The 16,158-nt window shown below is 48.8% G+C and overlaps 1 protein-coding gene across 1 annotated transcript; it reads left to right on the plus strand.

Annotated features, from left to right (window-relative positions):
• Positions 1 to 5,302: 5,302 nt before the first annotated feature.
• Positions 5,303 to 13,035, plus strand: LOC102916015 (stearoyl-CoA desaturase 4). Its single transcript, XM_006988157.4, has 4 exons — positions 5,303 to 5,455; positions 6,934 to 7,139; positions 9,535 to 9,767; positions 11,822 to 13,035. The coding sequence occupies exons 1-4, from the start codon at positions 5,327 to 5,329 to the stop codon at positions 12,019 to 12,021; spliced, it is 768 nt and encodes a 255-aa protein (XP_006988219.2). The 5' UTR covers positions 5,303 to 5,326; the 3' UTR covers positions 12,022 to 13,035.
• Positions 13,036 to 16,158: the final 3,123 nt, after the last annotated feature.

Raw genomic sequence — 16,158 nt, forward strand, 5'->3', positions numbered from 1 at the left:
CTGTTCCTAATCCACGCGCAAATGTTTGACCCTCTACTGCTTGTAACCACCTGTCTGGGATTGCTTTTCCTTATAGAAGACTCCCAAATTCCAAACTGATGGAAGACCCTTCGCACCTCCCTGCTCAAGCAGATGTTCCGGAGGAAGGAACATAGAGAAGGGATTGGATACTAATGTCTGGAGGTGGCTGTCCCCTGTGAAACATGTCCTGTGACTGAGCGTGGGCTCAGGCATTCAGCTCTGTGCATGTGACTGGAGGTGTGAGCTGGTCAGAGCATTCTGGATTTCTGGTAACCATCCTGAGCAGGTGGGTGGGGAAGAGCCACTACCGGCCTTTGGTGCTAAGTAATAAGGCAATGCACCTGCTCTTGTTCTGAGATCTGGGGGTGGAGGCCAGTCCCCCCCCCACACACACACAATACACCTGGTGAATGGAAAGAGAAGACGGATTGTGATGGACACCGGTGAGATGTCACCACTACAACTGCCCAAGGGTGACACGTTTGCCAAGCACCTGTGCCAGCCTCGGGTTTTGACTCAGTCTTCCCCCATCTTGAGAACAGTTTGTGTACCCTCTGAAGCTGGAGAACTGGACCCCAGCTTCCCCCAGCCAAGATGCTGGCAGGGACCCAGGGTCCATAGATGTGAAACCAAGGAGAGAGGAGCAAAGGTGTCTGCCAGGGGGCAGTAGATTTCTGGGTGCCAAAGCTGAGAAGACAAGATAGCAACAAATCCCCCTACCTCTCTAGGAACTGGGACGAAGGTGGCCCTCTCTCAGTATGTGCAGTATCCCACGGCCTCACCTTAGTTGACTGCAGGCTATGCTGGCTGTCCCCTCCCCTCTCACACCTTCAGCCTTCATCTACTCACGGGTCAGCCTTAACTAGCCAGCTCTGAACACTTTATCCCTTGTTGGCAATCACGAAGCTTGTCTGAGCAAATACCAGACACAGTCACCAACTGCCAGCTCTGCCTACCCTTTAAATCCTGAGCCTGGAGAGATCCGCACGCAGCAGGATCGAGTGGTGACACCCTTACAGCTAGCCAGGTACACGGCACGCAGTGACCTCTGGATCCGGAGTTCCATCCATCCTCAGTCGCTGCAGACCTGGATCCCAAACTGTACCGCAGCCTTCAGAACGGGACCCAGGCCTCCAGGGAGCCGAGATGACAGCCCACATACCACAAGAGGTCAGCTTTCCACCAATGACCCCCCACAGCACAGGATCTCTGGCACCGGGTGGGATGCTGCTGAACGGTTTGTAGGGGCCAGAGCAGGGAGCTGCAGAGGCATCTTGGACATCAGTTTGGATTTGTATGACCTTCCAAGTGAGGAATGTGGAGTTTATTTTGGCAGTTGACTTTAAAGAAAAATCCCACCCAGCCAGTACCTTTCTACATACATGTGCATTTTCCTTTAAATGTTGTTTTAGGTACAAATATTTTACCCCCACGCCTGCCCCCTCACCTTGAGGTCTGGTTTTATTGCCAACCCATTTTGTATAGTTTTTGGGAATGTTTCTCTGTCCCATCTAGGGGTGGACGCTGTTTTCCTATGGTCTGGGCACTGGGCCCAGGGTCTCTGTGCCTCTACCGCCTTGGCTGTATAACAGGGAAACAGACCCTTGGTACCCTCACGTACTGGCTCTTGACTCTCCACTCCCTCTCTTTGAAGATCTCTAGCAGCTGTGGCACCACCCTCACAGAACCTCACTCCTGGGGTCAGCAGAGTGCAGAAGAGAAAGTGGAGAAGGCACCCTTCCACTCAGAAGACATCCGTCCTGAAATGAAAGAAGACATACATGACCCCAGCTACCAGGATGAGGAGGGGCCCCCTCCCAAGCTGGAGTACGTCTGGAGAAACATCATCCTCATGGCCCTGCTGCACTTGGGGGCCCTGTATGGGATCACACTGGTTCCCTCCTGCAAGGTCTACACCTGCCTCACAGGTAATCACCCCAACCCCTTGTCCTGAGCCTGTACCCCCACTTTCCCCCTATTCTTTAATGAGGTAGGCTCTGACTCAGAAAAGTAGCTACAATCTGTCCGGATTTTTCAAACCTTCTCTTCATTTTCTGAGATAACTAGACTGGGAGCAGAGCCTCGTGGGATTGGGATGCGGAGTGTCAGTTCTGGGAGTCCTTTAACATGGGTGTCAAAGCCTACCGAAGGGTCGAGGGAGGGACAAACCAATGCCAAAGAACTGGCAGTCTCCGGAAGAGCTTTTCTGTTCAAAGAGCTTCCTGTCTCACCATTGTCTGCCACAAGAAAACTAAGGCCTAGGGGTTGGGGGTTTAGCTCAGTGGTAAAGCGCTTGCCTAGCAAGCATAAGGCCCTGGGTTCGATCCTCAGCTTGGGGGAAAACAACAAACAAAAAACAACAAAACCTAAGACCTTTACTGGGAGGCATGGGAGCCTGATGAGGGGCCCCATGGGCTATTTGCTTAGTCAGGAGGCAGAGCAAGGGGAGACTGTTCAGAGGGGACCATTGGAGAGGAAGACATAGAAAGGGGTAACCCACAAAAATATCTGTACACGCTTCTGGCCAGGCCAAGCTTGTTTGGCCCAGAGAAAGGTGAGGCAGCCGCCCCATACAGCCCAAGTGCACGGGTGTGTGGCTCTGTTGCTCCAGGTGGGTCCTGTCAGTCAACAAGAAGTTCTTAAGATGAAAAAAGAGGGTTGAGAAATGGTTCACTTTCCATTCCCCCGGCAGCTAGTTTCTGCCGTCTCTGGAGACCCTGTAGGACAAAGGGCCAAGAACCTTCTAACGCTACTTCTCCGGTCTCCTATCCACCCCTCCTTGCCAGCCAAGGACAGCCGGGCACAGAGAATAAAGTCTCGAGAAACCCTGGCCATCAGGCTGCTGTGACAAGCAAACTAGTTCCCACTGTGTCTATTGCCTGCTAGCTCAGCCCCTCAGGGATCCATGGGTGTGGGCTGGTGCAGGGCTGGTGCGGGGCTGGTGCGGGGCGGGGCTGGGATGGGGTTGGGGCGGGGCTGGGTCGGGGCTGGGTCGGGGCTGGGTCGGGGCTGGGACGGGGCTGGGGCGGGGCTGGGATGGGGTTTGGGCGGGACTGGGGCGGGGCTGGTCCAGGGCTGCTGGTCCAGGGCTGGGGCGGGGCTGGGACGGGGCTGGGGCGGGGCTGGGACGGGGCTGGGGCGGGGCTGGTCCAGGGCTGCCTCTGGACACATATCTGTGCTTTCAGGTGGTTCAACCTCTGACTCCTGATTCCTGGATGAGGAAGAAGGAACAGGACTCTGTGGGACGGGCGGGCCCCTTACTGTCCTCTGAGGAATGACAAACCAGGGGTCCCTCTCTGGAAGACACAGGACGTTTCTGGTAGCTATTTCTAAGAGGGTAGTGATGTAGAAGTTGGCTGCCAGGTGTTGGCTGCCCCTGCTCTCGGCCTCTTAGTACCTCCAGCAGGTGAACTCTGGCCTTGGAGATTCATCTTAGAAGTTCTGTAGGTGCCAGGGAAAGACAAGAGGAGGACCCCTTCCTCAGGACCTCAGTTTTCCCAGGCACCGAATGGGGACAACAGTGCTTTGTCGTGATTAGGAAGGTCACATTCCTTAGGTTAGTTGTGTGTTTTCCCAGGGTGTCTCTCTCCTAACTCACCTACTTAGAGAGCCTCCTCTCCTGCAGGGATATTAACATGGAGGGCTAAAGGGGGAAAAACCTGCAGCCCACTTCTTAGAACAATGCTACAAGATGTTGTTTAATAACCGATATGACCACAAGCAGTCCTTCCCTGGGGGGTCATGGAACTAATGTATTTGAACCAAGCTGTCTATTTGACAGTCAAGGGGCCGAGAAGATCAGGGCACAGTGTTTGGGTTCTCGTCCCAATCCCCTTGTACTTAACTGCTTGTGCTTGCAAAACTAATGTACCAGAGACACCTGTGACATGAACTGCCACGAGCACTTCCGGGTGCTCCACCGAGAGCTTTGGCCAAAGCCCGTTCTTTCCTCCTGCAGCTGCAGGACTCTGGCTCCTCTGTGGCTCAGGGTCAGGTCACGGATGTGGGAAGAGCTCAATCTAGACACAGCCAGAAGCAGTAAGTCACTTGGGTCTGGTCCCAGTCCAGAGGGGCTGTGACCAGAGCCTTCCCTGGCTGCACGCCGGCTCTGCGGCCTTTGTGGTAACCCCAAGAAGAAATGGGATGGGGCAGGAGAGGGGAGAAGCTGTTATTTGGGAAGCTGTTATTTCTTGGTCTGGAAGGACACAAGACAGTTTATACAATGTATTGTGACTTCAACCTGAACTATACTCCTTGGCCTCCAAGGAGCCATGGTTTCCAGCTGCCCACAGGCTGTTGACAGTCTCCTCCAAGCCCTCATGGGTCCAGCATTAGTCAGGGGACAGAGTAATGGGAGATTGCTTCCTTCCCTATTAACAATTGTATCTTCTAAGCTTTTGACTTCAAAGACAGTCAGGTAGGACATGGTAACCATCCTTAGTCCACTCTACAAATGTAACAGAGTTAACTTGCCCTAATATAGGCACCATCAGCCACCAGTTAGTGTTACCCAGCATTGTACTGGCAGCCAGCATCCAGACTGACAGAGGAACATGGCGAAGGAGAGATTTGGGATCTTGGGGGATGGATGACAGAGTTGGAACAGTGCTGATGTCTACGGTTTTGCTATAGTGAGAGATTCTGGGTAAACACTTAACCTTTTCTATGATCTACTTCTTCAAGATGCTCAAGTGATCACACCTACCACCTGAGGTGCGCAGTAACTGTGAAAATATTAAAATTCTTGATAAAGCTCAGGCCACTGTGAACATATAACTCTGCAGGGCTGACTCACCCTGATATGGGCATGTTACCTGCCAGCATACTGGAATGCTGTTGTCATAACTGGTGAATTAGCACAGACCTGTGATCTCTCGGTGTCTCTTAAAATTGGGGTTTGTTGTAATTGATCAAACCAAATTGCTCTGGTTGGCTGTTTTTCAAGGCACAGAGGGACTAATCTGTGGCCCTGAACACCTTAGAGGAAGGTCCGAGTTGACAGGCTCGGAGGTACTGCCCCTGCAGACAGACAGTGAGAGTACTGTTGCCTGTCTAGATTCCTTTCTCTATTTCTGGGGCCTCTGAGCTTACTTCCATCTCTAGATAGAGAGGCTGGGGCATGATGGGATTACTCAAGTGTTCAAAGCCACAAGATAACAAGACCAAGGCATTCCAAAGTTTGGGGGAAAGGAACTTCACTACCCTCTGAAGAAACAGTAGACCAGAGTCGGTGAAGGGTCCTTGCCGTCCTTGGCCTGATGGAACCTGCAATGGTTGGTGATGTCCCTGCTGTCTCCTGACAGGAATGTTCTACAGTTGGGTTGCTGCTTTGGGCATCACGGCCGGGGCGCATCGCCTGTGGAGCCACCGAACCTATAAAGCACGGCTGCCCCTGAGGCTCTTCCTCATCATTGCCAACACCATGGCTTTCCAGGTGAGAAGCTGCCCATAGCTCTGTGTCTACCGTGAAGGCTTGAGGAGTATACAGCGAGTTAGCACCTCAAAAGGAGCCAACAGGACAGCCATTATCCTTCTCATTTTCCTGCAGTCCCCACAAGTGCATGCTCAGTACCGAGGTCCACACAGCATGGGACGTCTCAGAGTCAGCGGGATGGGAAATTAGGAGTTAATTGGAAGACTCTCCAATTGTAGGGTTACTGTTTTCCCCAAGTTCCCCATGTAACATGTTGTGTGTAGTCCTGGCTATCCTGGAACTCACTATGTAGTCCAGACTGGCCTTGAACCTGGAGATCCACCTACCTCTGCCTCCCAAGTGCTGGGATTAAAGGCATGCATCACCACCACCGAGCTTGACTCTGGTTTCTTTAACATTCGGTGAACAATAGACTCACGCTGTAAGGTGCCTATCTCAGGAGTCCCAATGGGATCAGAAGTAATAGGCCACAGACTTGGGGATTCTGCTGCAGATAATAAGAACACTTCAATGGCAAGCAGAATGCTAGCATTTGTGACATAAATGAACATATTGAATCCCCAAATATCTTAGGAGATTGAACCCCATTTTACACTTGGTCACTAAGAGACCGGACAGGTAAACACTCTGGTCCTATGAGTGACTGTCTTGCTGGGTAAGCAACTATTGAAGTTTGCTGAGGCAAAGTCATAACAGAAACAGGGGAAAGGAATCATGGGCCTGTTTTTGCTGTCAGACTTCAGCAATGGGCTCAGGATAGCTGGGGTATGGGTCTTAATCTCAACAAGAGGAAATCAAATCAGTCCCTCGGTCTTGGCTAGATTTGAGGTTCTCACCTTGTGTATCTAGTCATTTCTACTATAACAAATCACCCCTCAAAGGCTCCTCATGTCCTGGTGGAACAAAACCAAAATAGAGACCTTGATGCATTTTTGAAAGAGTAGAAAGAGTCACAAATAAGCCAGAGGGCGTTTGGGAAAGGGCTGAGGCTCATGAGTTACACACTGGCCCTGACCCTGGCTTGGGTGAGCTGTCACTCGTAAAGGCATCAGGATGAATATCCCTGTACCTCTATGACAGAGCAGCATCCCGGGATGCCAGGACACTTGCCCATAGTCTCTGTACCCAATGATTAGGTATTCCATGAGAAGCCTGTCTCACATTTCTTTCTTCAAGAACTAGTAGTCCTTGCCTTTCTCTCTGGGCTCGTGGACCTCATTGCCGCCACCCCATCCCCATCTCCCCATCACACAACCAAAGAAACAGCAGTGATTCTGGGTCTGGAACTGTAAGTTGCTTTCCTACATAAGCTTTAGGGGCAAGTGTGCAGAAGAGGGGCTCCTCGAGGCCTCCTTTGGACCGGAGTCCTGATGACTTTGTGAGGTGAGGTCTTGTATCTTTGCAACATCTGGGCCCTTGCATTCCCCCAGGGGGAGCATCTCTTCTCAGTACTGGGGTCCTCTTTCCTGTCCCTCCAGAATGATGTGTATGAATGGGCCCGAGATCACCGCGTCCACCACAAGTTCACAGAAACACACGCCGACCCTCACGATTCCCGGCGTGGCTTTTTCTTCTCTCACGTGGGCTGGCTGCTTGTACGCAAACACCCAGCTGTCAAAGAGAAAGGTGGAACACTGGACATGTCTGACCTCAAAGCTGAGAAGTTGATCATGTTCCAGAGGAGGTGAGTCAGGCTTGGGGGTGTGGAGCCCAGGGCACCTGGGGTTTAGGGACCCTACTTTTTTCTGATAGAACACATTAAATAAAAGCTGGGGCTGGAGAGATGGCTCAGAGGTTAAGAGCACCGACTGCTCTTTCAGAGGTCCCGAGTTCATTTCCCAGCATCCACATGGTGGCTCACAACCATCTGTAATGAGATCTGGCACACTCTTCTGTGTACATAATAAATAAAATAAATCTTTGCCAGGCGGTGGTGGCGCACGCTTGTAATCCCAGCACTCAGGAGGCAGAGGCAGGTGGATCTCTGTGAGTTCGAGGCCAGCCTGGTCTACAGAGCTAGTCCAGGACAGGCTCCAAAGCTACAGAGAAACCCTGTCTTGAAAAACAAAAACAAAACAAAAGCTGAAGGATTTTACTCAGTTTGCAAACTTACAATCGTTCTAAAACACAATTCACTAACGTCTCACAGGCCCACAAGCATGGATTATTGTTTTTTCCTTTCTCTCTGAGATATTTCCATGAAACAAATTGAATGTGACAAATATTCATTGACCTAGAATAGTCATGAACACAATAGTAATAGAGTACATAGAGTAATGGAGTCCTTCTCCCCGCCCCCCAAAGGCCTGTAGCATAGTCAAGTATGCAAGTAACTAGAAGCAAGGCAAAAAACCATCTGTACTGTGAAAGGTTCATGGAGACCAAGACCGCTTAGTAGGGATCCAAGGGAAGAGTTGTTGAAAACAGCAGCCTCAGAAACAACAGCGATTCTTGTGGTATCGTGGGGCAGAGATATGCTTCAGAGAGGCTTCCCCAACACAGTTGAAAGTAGCCCTTGATTGACAGGTGGAGGCCAGGGAAACAAGTTGGATATGGAAGACTGAGGCCAGGCAAGCAGACCTAAGGTGGAAAGGGAAGGAGCAGGATGCAGATGATGCAGTACAAGTTGAATACGACACTGCTTAACAGCTGTCAATCAATTCCCTTGGAATGTCAGTGGTCAACCTCCAAAGGGACAGAGCTGTCGGGGGTCAAGGGCCCTCAGTGTGCCTCCTGGAAAGCAGAGCAAAGATCTGGGGGGTGATAGCAGGAAACGAACACTCGTCACACATTCTGTGTCAAAGATGGAGGCGGACTCAAGAAGGGATCTCAAAGGCAACCAGACAAGAGCCCAGGCAGGGGGACTTAGCAGATGAGTTTGTGACTTCATCCTGACTGGTTTGGCCAACATGGCCTTACACTTTGTGAAAATAAACAACAGATTTCTAGTCCACAGTCCCATGGCCTATTGATAAGGCTGGAGATGACTGGGTGGGCGGAAGACACCCACAGGCCACCTGGTACCTCAAGTTCTGAGCTGACTGAAGACTCCCACGGGCCCATGTAACGAGTCTTTTTCTGTCCCACCAGTCAGCTCCCAAAATAATGATGTGGAGACTACTTACTAATTAAGAAAGCTCAGCCTATAGCTTAGGATTGTCCCTAACCAGCTCTTCTAACTTAAATTAACCCATTTATATTAATCTACGTTCTATGACATGGCCTTACCTCTCTTCCATCTTGCACCTCCTGTTTCCTCTCCACGTCTCCTGGTGTCTTTTGTGCACCTAGATTCCTCCTCCTCTTCCTTTCTCTCCCCAGAAATCCTGCCTATACCTCCTGCCTAGTTATTGCTGTTCGGCCTTTTATTAAATCAATCAGAAGGTGCCATAGGCAGAGACACATTTTTATGGTGTGTAAACTAATATTCCACAACAGGCCCACCTGGCCCTGCTCGTCCTGGGTGGGTGGAAGACTAGAGAGATGCCTCAATGACTTGGGTCCTTCCAGATGACCCAAGTTCAATTTTCAGCACCCACATGGTGGCTCACAACTTGTAAAACCAGTTCCAGGAGATCCAATGCCTTCTTCTGACCTCTTTGGGTACCTGTACATAAGTGATACACATTCATACAATGCAGGCAAAGCACTCACATAAATTGTGTGTGTGTGTGTGTGTGTGTGTGTGTGTGTGTGTGTGTGTGTGTGTAAAGAGTGAGATAACACACACCCCTCCTGTATTCCTAATGTAGGAGAAAAGACAGCCCAGCCCAGTGAATGTGAACCTCTCAAGTGTGCTTGTGGCCCCTCTCCACAGACTCATATTGTAACTATAATTCTTGCCTGACAACTGTTTTGTTGTATGTAATTTTACTGTATTAAAATGAAAACCTTCCTTGTTGATCAGACAGAAAAGGAGAAGTGCTATGGGATGTCTTTCTGTATGCTGTAAATATGTGTTGCTCCCATTGGTTAATAAAGAAGCTGCTTGGCCTGTGGCCAGGGTGTTTATTTGGGACTAAATGGCTGCAGGACAGAAACTTCTGTTTACAGACTCAGTGTTTGGTCTCTCCACATAGGTACTACAAGCCAACTGTCGTGCTCATCAGCATCGTCCTGCCCACACTGGTACCCTGGTACTTCTGGGGTGAAAGTTTTCAACACAGCTTTTATGTTGCTACTCTCCTGCGGTATGCTGTAGTCCTCAATGCCACCTGGCTGGTGAACAGTGCCGCCCACCTCTATGGATATCGGCCGTATGACAGGAACATTGGCGCCCGAGACAATGCCCTGGTTTCAGTGGCATCTTTTGGTAAGTTATCAGTTCACATCGAGACTGCATGAGGTGGGTTATTGATGAGGAGAGCATGAAGACCAGATTCTAACTTGTGTGATTGCCTTGGGTCTTAGGTTTCCACTCTACAATGAGGGCTACTTCGCTGATTTTAATTTCCCAAACCATCACCAGTCATGACTGAGTCCTTTGAACTCTTCCTTTTCCAGTCGTTTTCGGAGTTAGGTTGTATCTTACTAACTAAGGACAGCAGATGCATCAACAGAACAGAAACATCCATGGAGGGGCCAGGAAAGCAGACTGCTTTATATATGTAAGCCTGCTGCATATGTAGGAAAAAATAAAGGTAACCTAGGTCAGTCAACCTCGATTGTGCCACGCCACATTTCCTGTGGTGGAAATCTCCTGCTGGCCATCAGGTTCTTTCCACATTGTGTGTAGTCTTTCTTAATTTGAGCCTGTGTTTGAAAACAAAAACAAAAACCACCTACTCTGTGAAATTCTGAGATTTTCGCAGGAACGGCACACCACAGGCTGATGTGTGTCCTGTACCGGTGAGCAGGGTCTGTTCAATGAGTTTCCCCAACTCCAGCGTCCTGAGGAGCTCAAAGTGGCTGTCAGCCTCTTGCTTTGTCTCTGCTGCTACTCTGCTCTTTGTACCTGCTCCTCTCTCCCTCTCAGCTCATCCCTGACCGCCCTAATCTTTTTCTTTTGTTTAATTAACCTGTCTCCTCATAGGCACAGGCTCATGTTCTTTGACGAAGGTCATCATTCTCCGTAGCTTTCCTGGGCTGTCTCTTCCTGTCCTGGTGTTACCCATACAGCCTAACCTCCCTCATCTCTCTCTCTCTCTCTCTCTCTCTCTCTCTCTCTCTCTCTCTCTCTCTCTCTCTCTCTCTCTCTGTATGTGTGTCTGAGAGACTCCATGTGTGTATGTGTGTGAAAAGAGAAAGAGAGAGAGACTCTGTGTGTGTGTGTGTGTGTGTGTGTGTGTGTGTGTGTGTGAGAGAGAGAGAGAGAGAGAGAGAGAGAGAGAGAGAGAGAGAGAGAGAGAGAGAGAGAGACTCCGTTTTAAACACCAGTGAGGTCTGGTTAGGTCTCCTTCAGAGTCTCCTTGTGTGGAAGGCATGTGTGGATGTTAGCAAGCTTGCATCAACCCCTTAGCCACACCACGCACAATCCAGTGAACAGGAGTATATCCCTTGAGAAGTCCTGCTTGGAGTCATTTGTTTGGCAGGAATTCTTTACCATTTTTGTTTTCTATATAACTCCCATTATCTCAAGGAATATTTTGGTGTCTTAATTTTTAGCCAGGGTCTCAACAGGGTCTCACATGGTAGCTCTGGCTGGCCTGGAACTCACTATGTAGACCCTGTTGGCCTCAGACTTAAAAGAGATCCGCCTAACTCTGCCTCATGAGTGCTGGGATTAAAGGTGTGCACCACTATGCTCTGCTTTGGGAAGTATTTTTAAAAAGATTTATTTATTTTTATGTGCATGAGTGTTTTGCCTGTGTGTATATGGTGCACACTGTGTGCATGTGGTGCCTGTGGAATCTAGAAGAGGGTGTTAGACCCCTTGGACCTGGAGTTGCAGATGGTTTTGAGCTACCATGTGAGTGCCAAGAACTATATCCAGGCCCTCAGCTAGATCAGCAAGTGCTCTTCACTGCTGAGCATCTCTGCAGACCCTGGGCTTATTTTCCTTAACTTAAAAATGTGTTAATTAGTATATATTAATTACATATAGTGACGGGTGACGTTTTCATTCATGTGCAGGATTTCAATCATTCTTACCTCTTCTTCCTCTCTTGCCCCCTCCCTTTTCTGCTAATTCTCTTCCTCTTTCTAAGTAATCCTCCTCCTTTCTATCTTTTTGTGGGTCTGTGGCCTAATGATGTACCACTCACAGGTGCACAGGCTGAAAGTTTATTCCCAGAAGCATGGACACTGGTGAATGGCTGAACCGCTACACCGTAACCATTGGCTGCATATAAATCCTCAGGGAGGGTGCAAAGAGCAGGAAGCAGCCATCACCGAGCCCCCTAACTGCTCTCCACACTTCTGTTCCAGGCGAGGGCTTCCACAACTACCACCACACCTTCCCCTATGACTACTCTGTCAGCGAGTACCGCTGGCACATCAACTTCACCACGTTCTTCATCGACTGCATGGCTGCCCTGGGCCTGGCTTATGACCGGAAGAAAGTGTCTAAGGCCGCTGTCTTGGCCAGGATCAAAAGAACTGGAGATGGGAGCCACAAGAGTGGCTGAGTTTGGGGTCATCTGTTCCATAAACCAGCCAGGCCAATGTTTAATGTTCTGTTAACTACCGAATAATGCTACCAAAGCCCACTCCTAAACAATTTTTTTTTGGGAGGGAGGTTAGAGTTTCTCTCTGATCTATTGAACTCTGTAGACCAGGCTGGCCTCGAACTCACAGAGACCCTCCTGCCTCTGCCTCCCGATTGCTGGTGTACCACCTTGCCCAGCTCTGCAAAGTATTCTTGTCAAATGTTCAAAATAATTCTATTTTATGATGCTAAACTACAGCTCTGTCTCTGTCTCTGTCTCTCTGTCTCTGTCTCTCTCTCCTAGTCCCATCCCATATGCTTTGTTCCTATTATGCTTGTCTTTCTTCCTCCTTCACTGCTCCCCTGAGAAGCAGCTGGTGAGCGCTGGCCCACCTTCCAGAGGCTTCCCACCTTTCTGATGTCCCAGAGAAAGGCTCCTTATCACAGGCAGTTCTCTGTCTAGGTATTTGCCCAAAGCCAGCGATACAACAAGACCTTTTAGGGAGTGTCTTGTTAATTGTTTTCAGTTCACAGTTCGCTAAAGGAGAGGGAAAAATACTATTTGTTGTCATAGCGGTGTTAAACTGGTAAGTCATGGGGGAAAGCATGAAGCGTGTGACTCAGAAGCAGGGGTCAGGGCAAGGTGGGAAGTAAAGCAATAGGAAGGAAGCACTTGCCAAAACCAGACCCTGCTGCCTAGCTCCCACAGTCAGGAGCCCTGAGCAGGTAACAGTCATTAAACATGGCCGTGCTAGAATTCGATGGAATGTCTCCGTACGTCAGAATGGTTCAGGCTGAGGAGAAGTAAAGAAAAGTCATTGTTAGTAGGAAAAGAGGAATCCCCTGAGATAGAATTTCTTTTCGTTAGTGACAAGGAGCTTTGTTACATCATAGAACAGTCTTCAGATGAGATGTGTAAAGCATCAACTCGTAGAGGGTTTTAAGGATTCCATCAGCTGCTCATCCAACTTGTTTCATCTTCTCTTCTGCCTTCCTTGGGGTATTATTATTATTATTATTATTATTATTATTATTATCATTATTTATTTCTGCCCTCCCATTGATCTGATCAGGTAACTATAGTAATTCCAAACACCCCAAACAGGAAGGATTGTAGGCAAAGCTGGGTCAAACACAAAAATATAGAGACACACGGTTATTGTATAGAACACGGAAATGGAGACACACGTGATCATTGTACAGTACTTTGTATTTGATCATGTGTTCATTGTATAGAACACATGACCATTGTATGGAGCATGGAGATGTCTCCCTGAGATGTCCCCCTCTGAGAATGTTACAGAGGCTTATAGAGCAGAGGATTATATAGGTTACCTGCTCCTCTCATCACTGACAAGAGATGGAAATTTTGATGGGCAGTTTTGCAAAGTGGGGGCTTTGAGAACACGTTGCTGGGGATCCAGAAGTTGCTTAGTAACTGAGTACCAGTATGAATGCTAGGAGATCGGTTCCTTAGTCTAAATTCCTCCTTGGATTTGAGTGATAATCAGGCTTTTCTCCATTTTGTGCCCCTCGTCCATTCTTGCTCTCTGACCGCCCAGCCTACATCTAGGACCTGCTGGGGGAAGATAACCAAACTCTTAGCCTCCTAATTCTTGATTCCTGATTTCCGCCATCTTTTCCTTTCTTCCTGTTGATCTCTCTGTTCCCTTACCTTCCTCCTTTCTCTTAACAGGAATCTCTTGTGTACGTACATTCAGGGTGGTCCTTCTCCAGACACGATGCACCTGGGCTTAGACTTTCTATGTCTCTAGCAAGGAAAGTTGTTGGACACTGGTGTGGCTTCTATAGCCACTCTCCCTCTCCCTCTGTGTACCTTGCTCACATGAATGACTTCAGAAAAGTTCAGCAAACCTTCTAGAAATGTCTCTGGCTCAGAAGGGCTTTCAAACTCATGAATCCCAAAATGTTCACACTGTGCCAGTGAACCACTGAACACGAGGTTTTGTAACCAATCCTTTCTGTGTGGACCAGAGCAGAGGGCATGGTCAGTGCCCCCTGCCTATCCAACAATGTGGTCCACAGGCACCAGTGCTCCCAGATAATAGTGCAAAGCTTGTGGGATGAGCAGCTGTTGGGAGGAGTTGGGTACTCACCCGGAAACACTAGAATGAAGGGCAGAGAGCTGAGCGCCTCTCTCCAAGAAAAGATCTCAACATGTGCTGCGAAGCTTAGAGGTGGGCTCTGAAATGCTGTGAACTTTGCTGAATAGAGTGTCTTTCACCAAACTAAGCAGCGTCCCTACCATACAGCCTAAGGAAGACAAGGGTATGGAAAAGTTCAGAAGAAATCAGAACATCAGTATTTTGAAGACCACAGGCCCTTCCTGTCCCTGTTGCTCAGTAGGTAGGAGTAGGTATAGCCTTTCTGAATAGAGACTACTGGGAGCAACCTGCTCTAAGGTAGCCTTGCCTTTGAGGTCTCAGTCTTATAGAAAAAAACTCACAGAGGATCCTTGTAGGTCAGATCAGCTGACCTGCACACCCTTTGCAAATGTCTGTTGCGAGATTGTAATTCCACAGGTCATCAAATGCCTGCTTAATAACATATGGATGAGAGGCATGGTGCTGCATGACTTTAATCTCAATGCTCAGAAGACACAGGCAGGCAGATCTTTATGAGTCTGAGGCCAGCCTGGTCTATATAGAGAATTCCAAGCCAGCCAAGGCTATATAGTGAGACCCCATCTCAAGCAAACCCCACCCCTACCCCATTAAAAACAACAACAACAACAAAAACCCTATGGACAATAAATGCAATTTTCTCTTCTTTTCCTTCCAGTTATGTTCCATAGATCTGATCCTTGCATGTCCCTATACAAGTCTAGATGAATATTTCTGGCCCGTGTGTATTTTAGATTCACATAGAGTGATGTCTCAATAAGGACCACTATTTTTGAGACCACCGCCCCCCCCCCAACCATCACCTCCCCACACCAGACAGGGTTTCTTTGTGTAACAGCCCTGGCTGTCCTGGAACTCACAGAGATCCATCTGCCTCTGCCTCCTGTGTGCCACCACTCCCAGCTTGTTCTCAAGATTCTAAAGCTCGATTCAAGTGACATGCTAATCAGAAACTCAGACCTGACTGTGTGGCTCTCTGATTGTCATTTCCTTGTGGGTGTTCCAAGAATACACGTAGGTCCTGTGCCCTTTCTTGCTTACAGTGGCTGTGAGCCTCCTACACTGAGTCCCACCATACCTGAGATCCTGCCACACTGTACCCGGTGTAAAAAGGAGTCTGGTTGAAGGGTTATCAGTACAGTGAGTTGCAGGATTTCCTTCTGGGTTTCAGTTTGGAAACCTGCTTAGAGTTGTTTTTATTAAGTAGCCATATTTAGTGGATGGTGGAAATAATTTGAATATATTCCTTTTTTTCTTTTCTTTTTGTTTTGTTTAGATCAAAAAATAGTAGTAGCACTGTTGGTCCTGATTTGGTCTCTCAAACCCACCAGGCTACATGGTGAAAAGCCCACTACCTCATCTTCTTTGTTTTCCTCCTAGCCAATTGGAGACAGCCATCCCAACCATCTCTGGGGGACACCCCCTTTCTTCTTTTCCAGGGCTAGAGCCCTTAAAATGGCCAGGTGCCTGTCAGCCATTGCTGTCCTTGCCCTATCCAGAGCTTATCCTTCTGGGGTAAATAAAATCTCATCTGTGCTGAGAATTTAGTCTCTGGATGTGTTCTGTGCTGATTCTGAGGCCCCTTCAAGTATACAGAACCATCTCTCTCATCCCTGGCTTCAATAACCTGAGTGTCCTCTCTGTGGTAATACTCAGACGAGGTCCTGTCAAGTCTCTAAAGCTAGCATGCCAGCTTCCATCCCAGGGCCAGGGCTTGACCTTCCACAGGAGCACAGACTTGCTATGACTGTCTTAGGCACTGTTCTGTTGCTGTGAAGAGACACATGGCCATGGCAACGCTGATAAAGGAAAACGTTTCAGAGGTTTAGTCCATTGTCATCATGGCAGGGAGCATGGCCTCATGCAGACAGACACGGTGCTGGAGAAGTAGGTGAGAGTTCTACATTTGGATCTGCAGGCAGCAGGAAGAGAGCGTTACCGGGCCTGGCTTGGGCTTTTTAAAACCTCAAAGC

The sequence above is a fragment of the Peromyscus maniculatus genome, chromosome 1 (assembly GCF_049852395.1).
Source record: "Peromyscus maniculatus bairdii isolate BWxNUB_F1_BW_parent chromosome 1, HU_Pman_BW_mat_3.1, whole genome shotgun sequence".
Taxonomy (NCBI): Eukaryota; Metazoa; Chordata; class Mammalia; order Rodentia; family Cricetidae; genus Peromyscus; species Peromyscus maniculatus.

Coding starts and splice junctions, on each gene's coding strand:
- LOC102916015 (XM_006988157.4), top strand. CDS start 5,327: ATGTTCTACAGTTGGGTTGCTGCTTTGGGCATCACGGCCGGGGCGCAT. Junction 5,456..6,933: donor CCAACACCATGGCTTTCCAG/GTGAGAAGCTGC, acceptor CTGTCCCTCCAG/AATGATGTGTATGAATGGGC. Junction 9,768..11,821: donor GGTTTCAGTGGCATCTTTTG/GTAAGTTATCAG, acceptor CTTCTGTTCCAG/GCGAGGGCTTCCACAACTAC.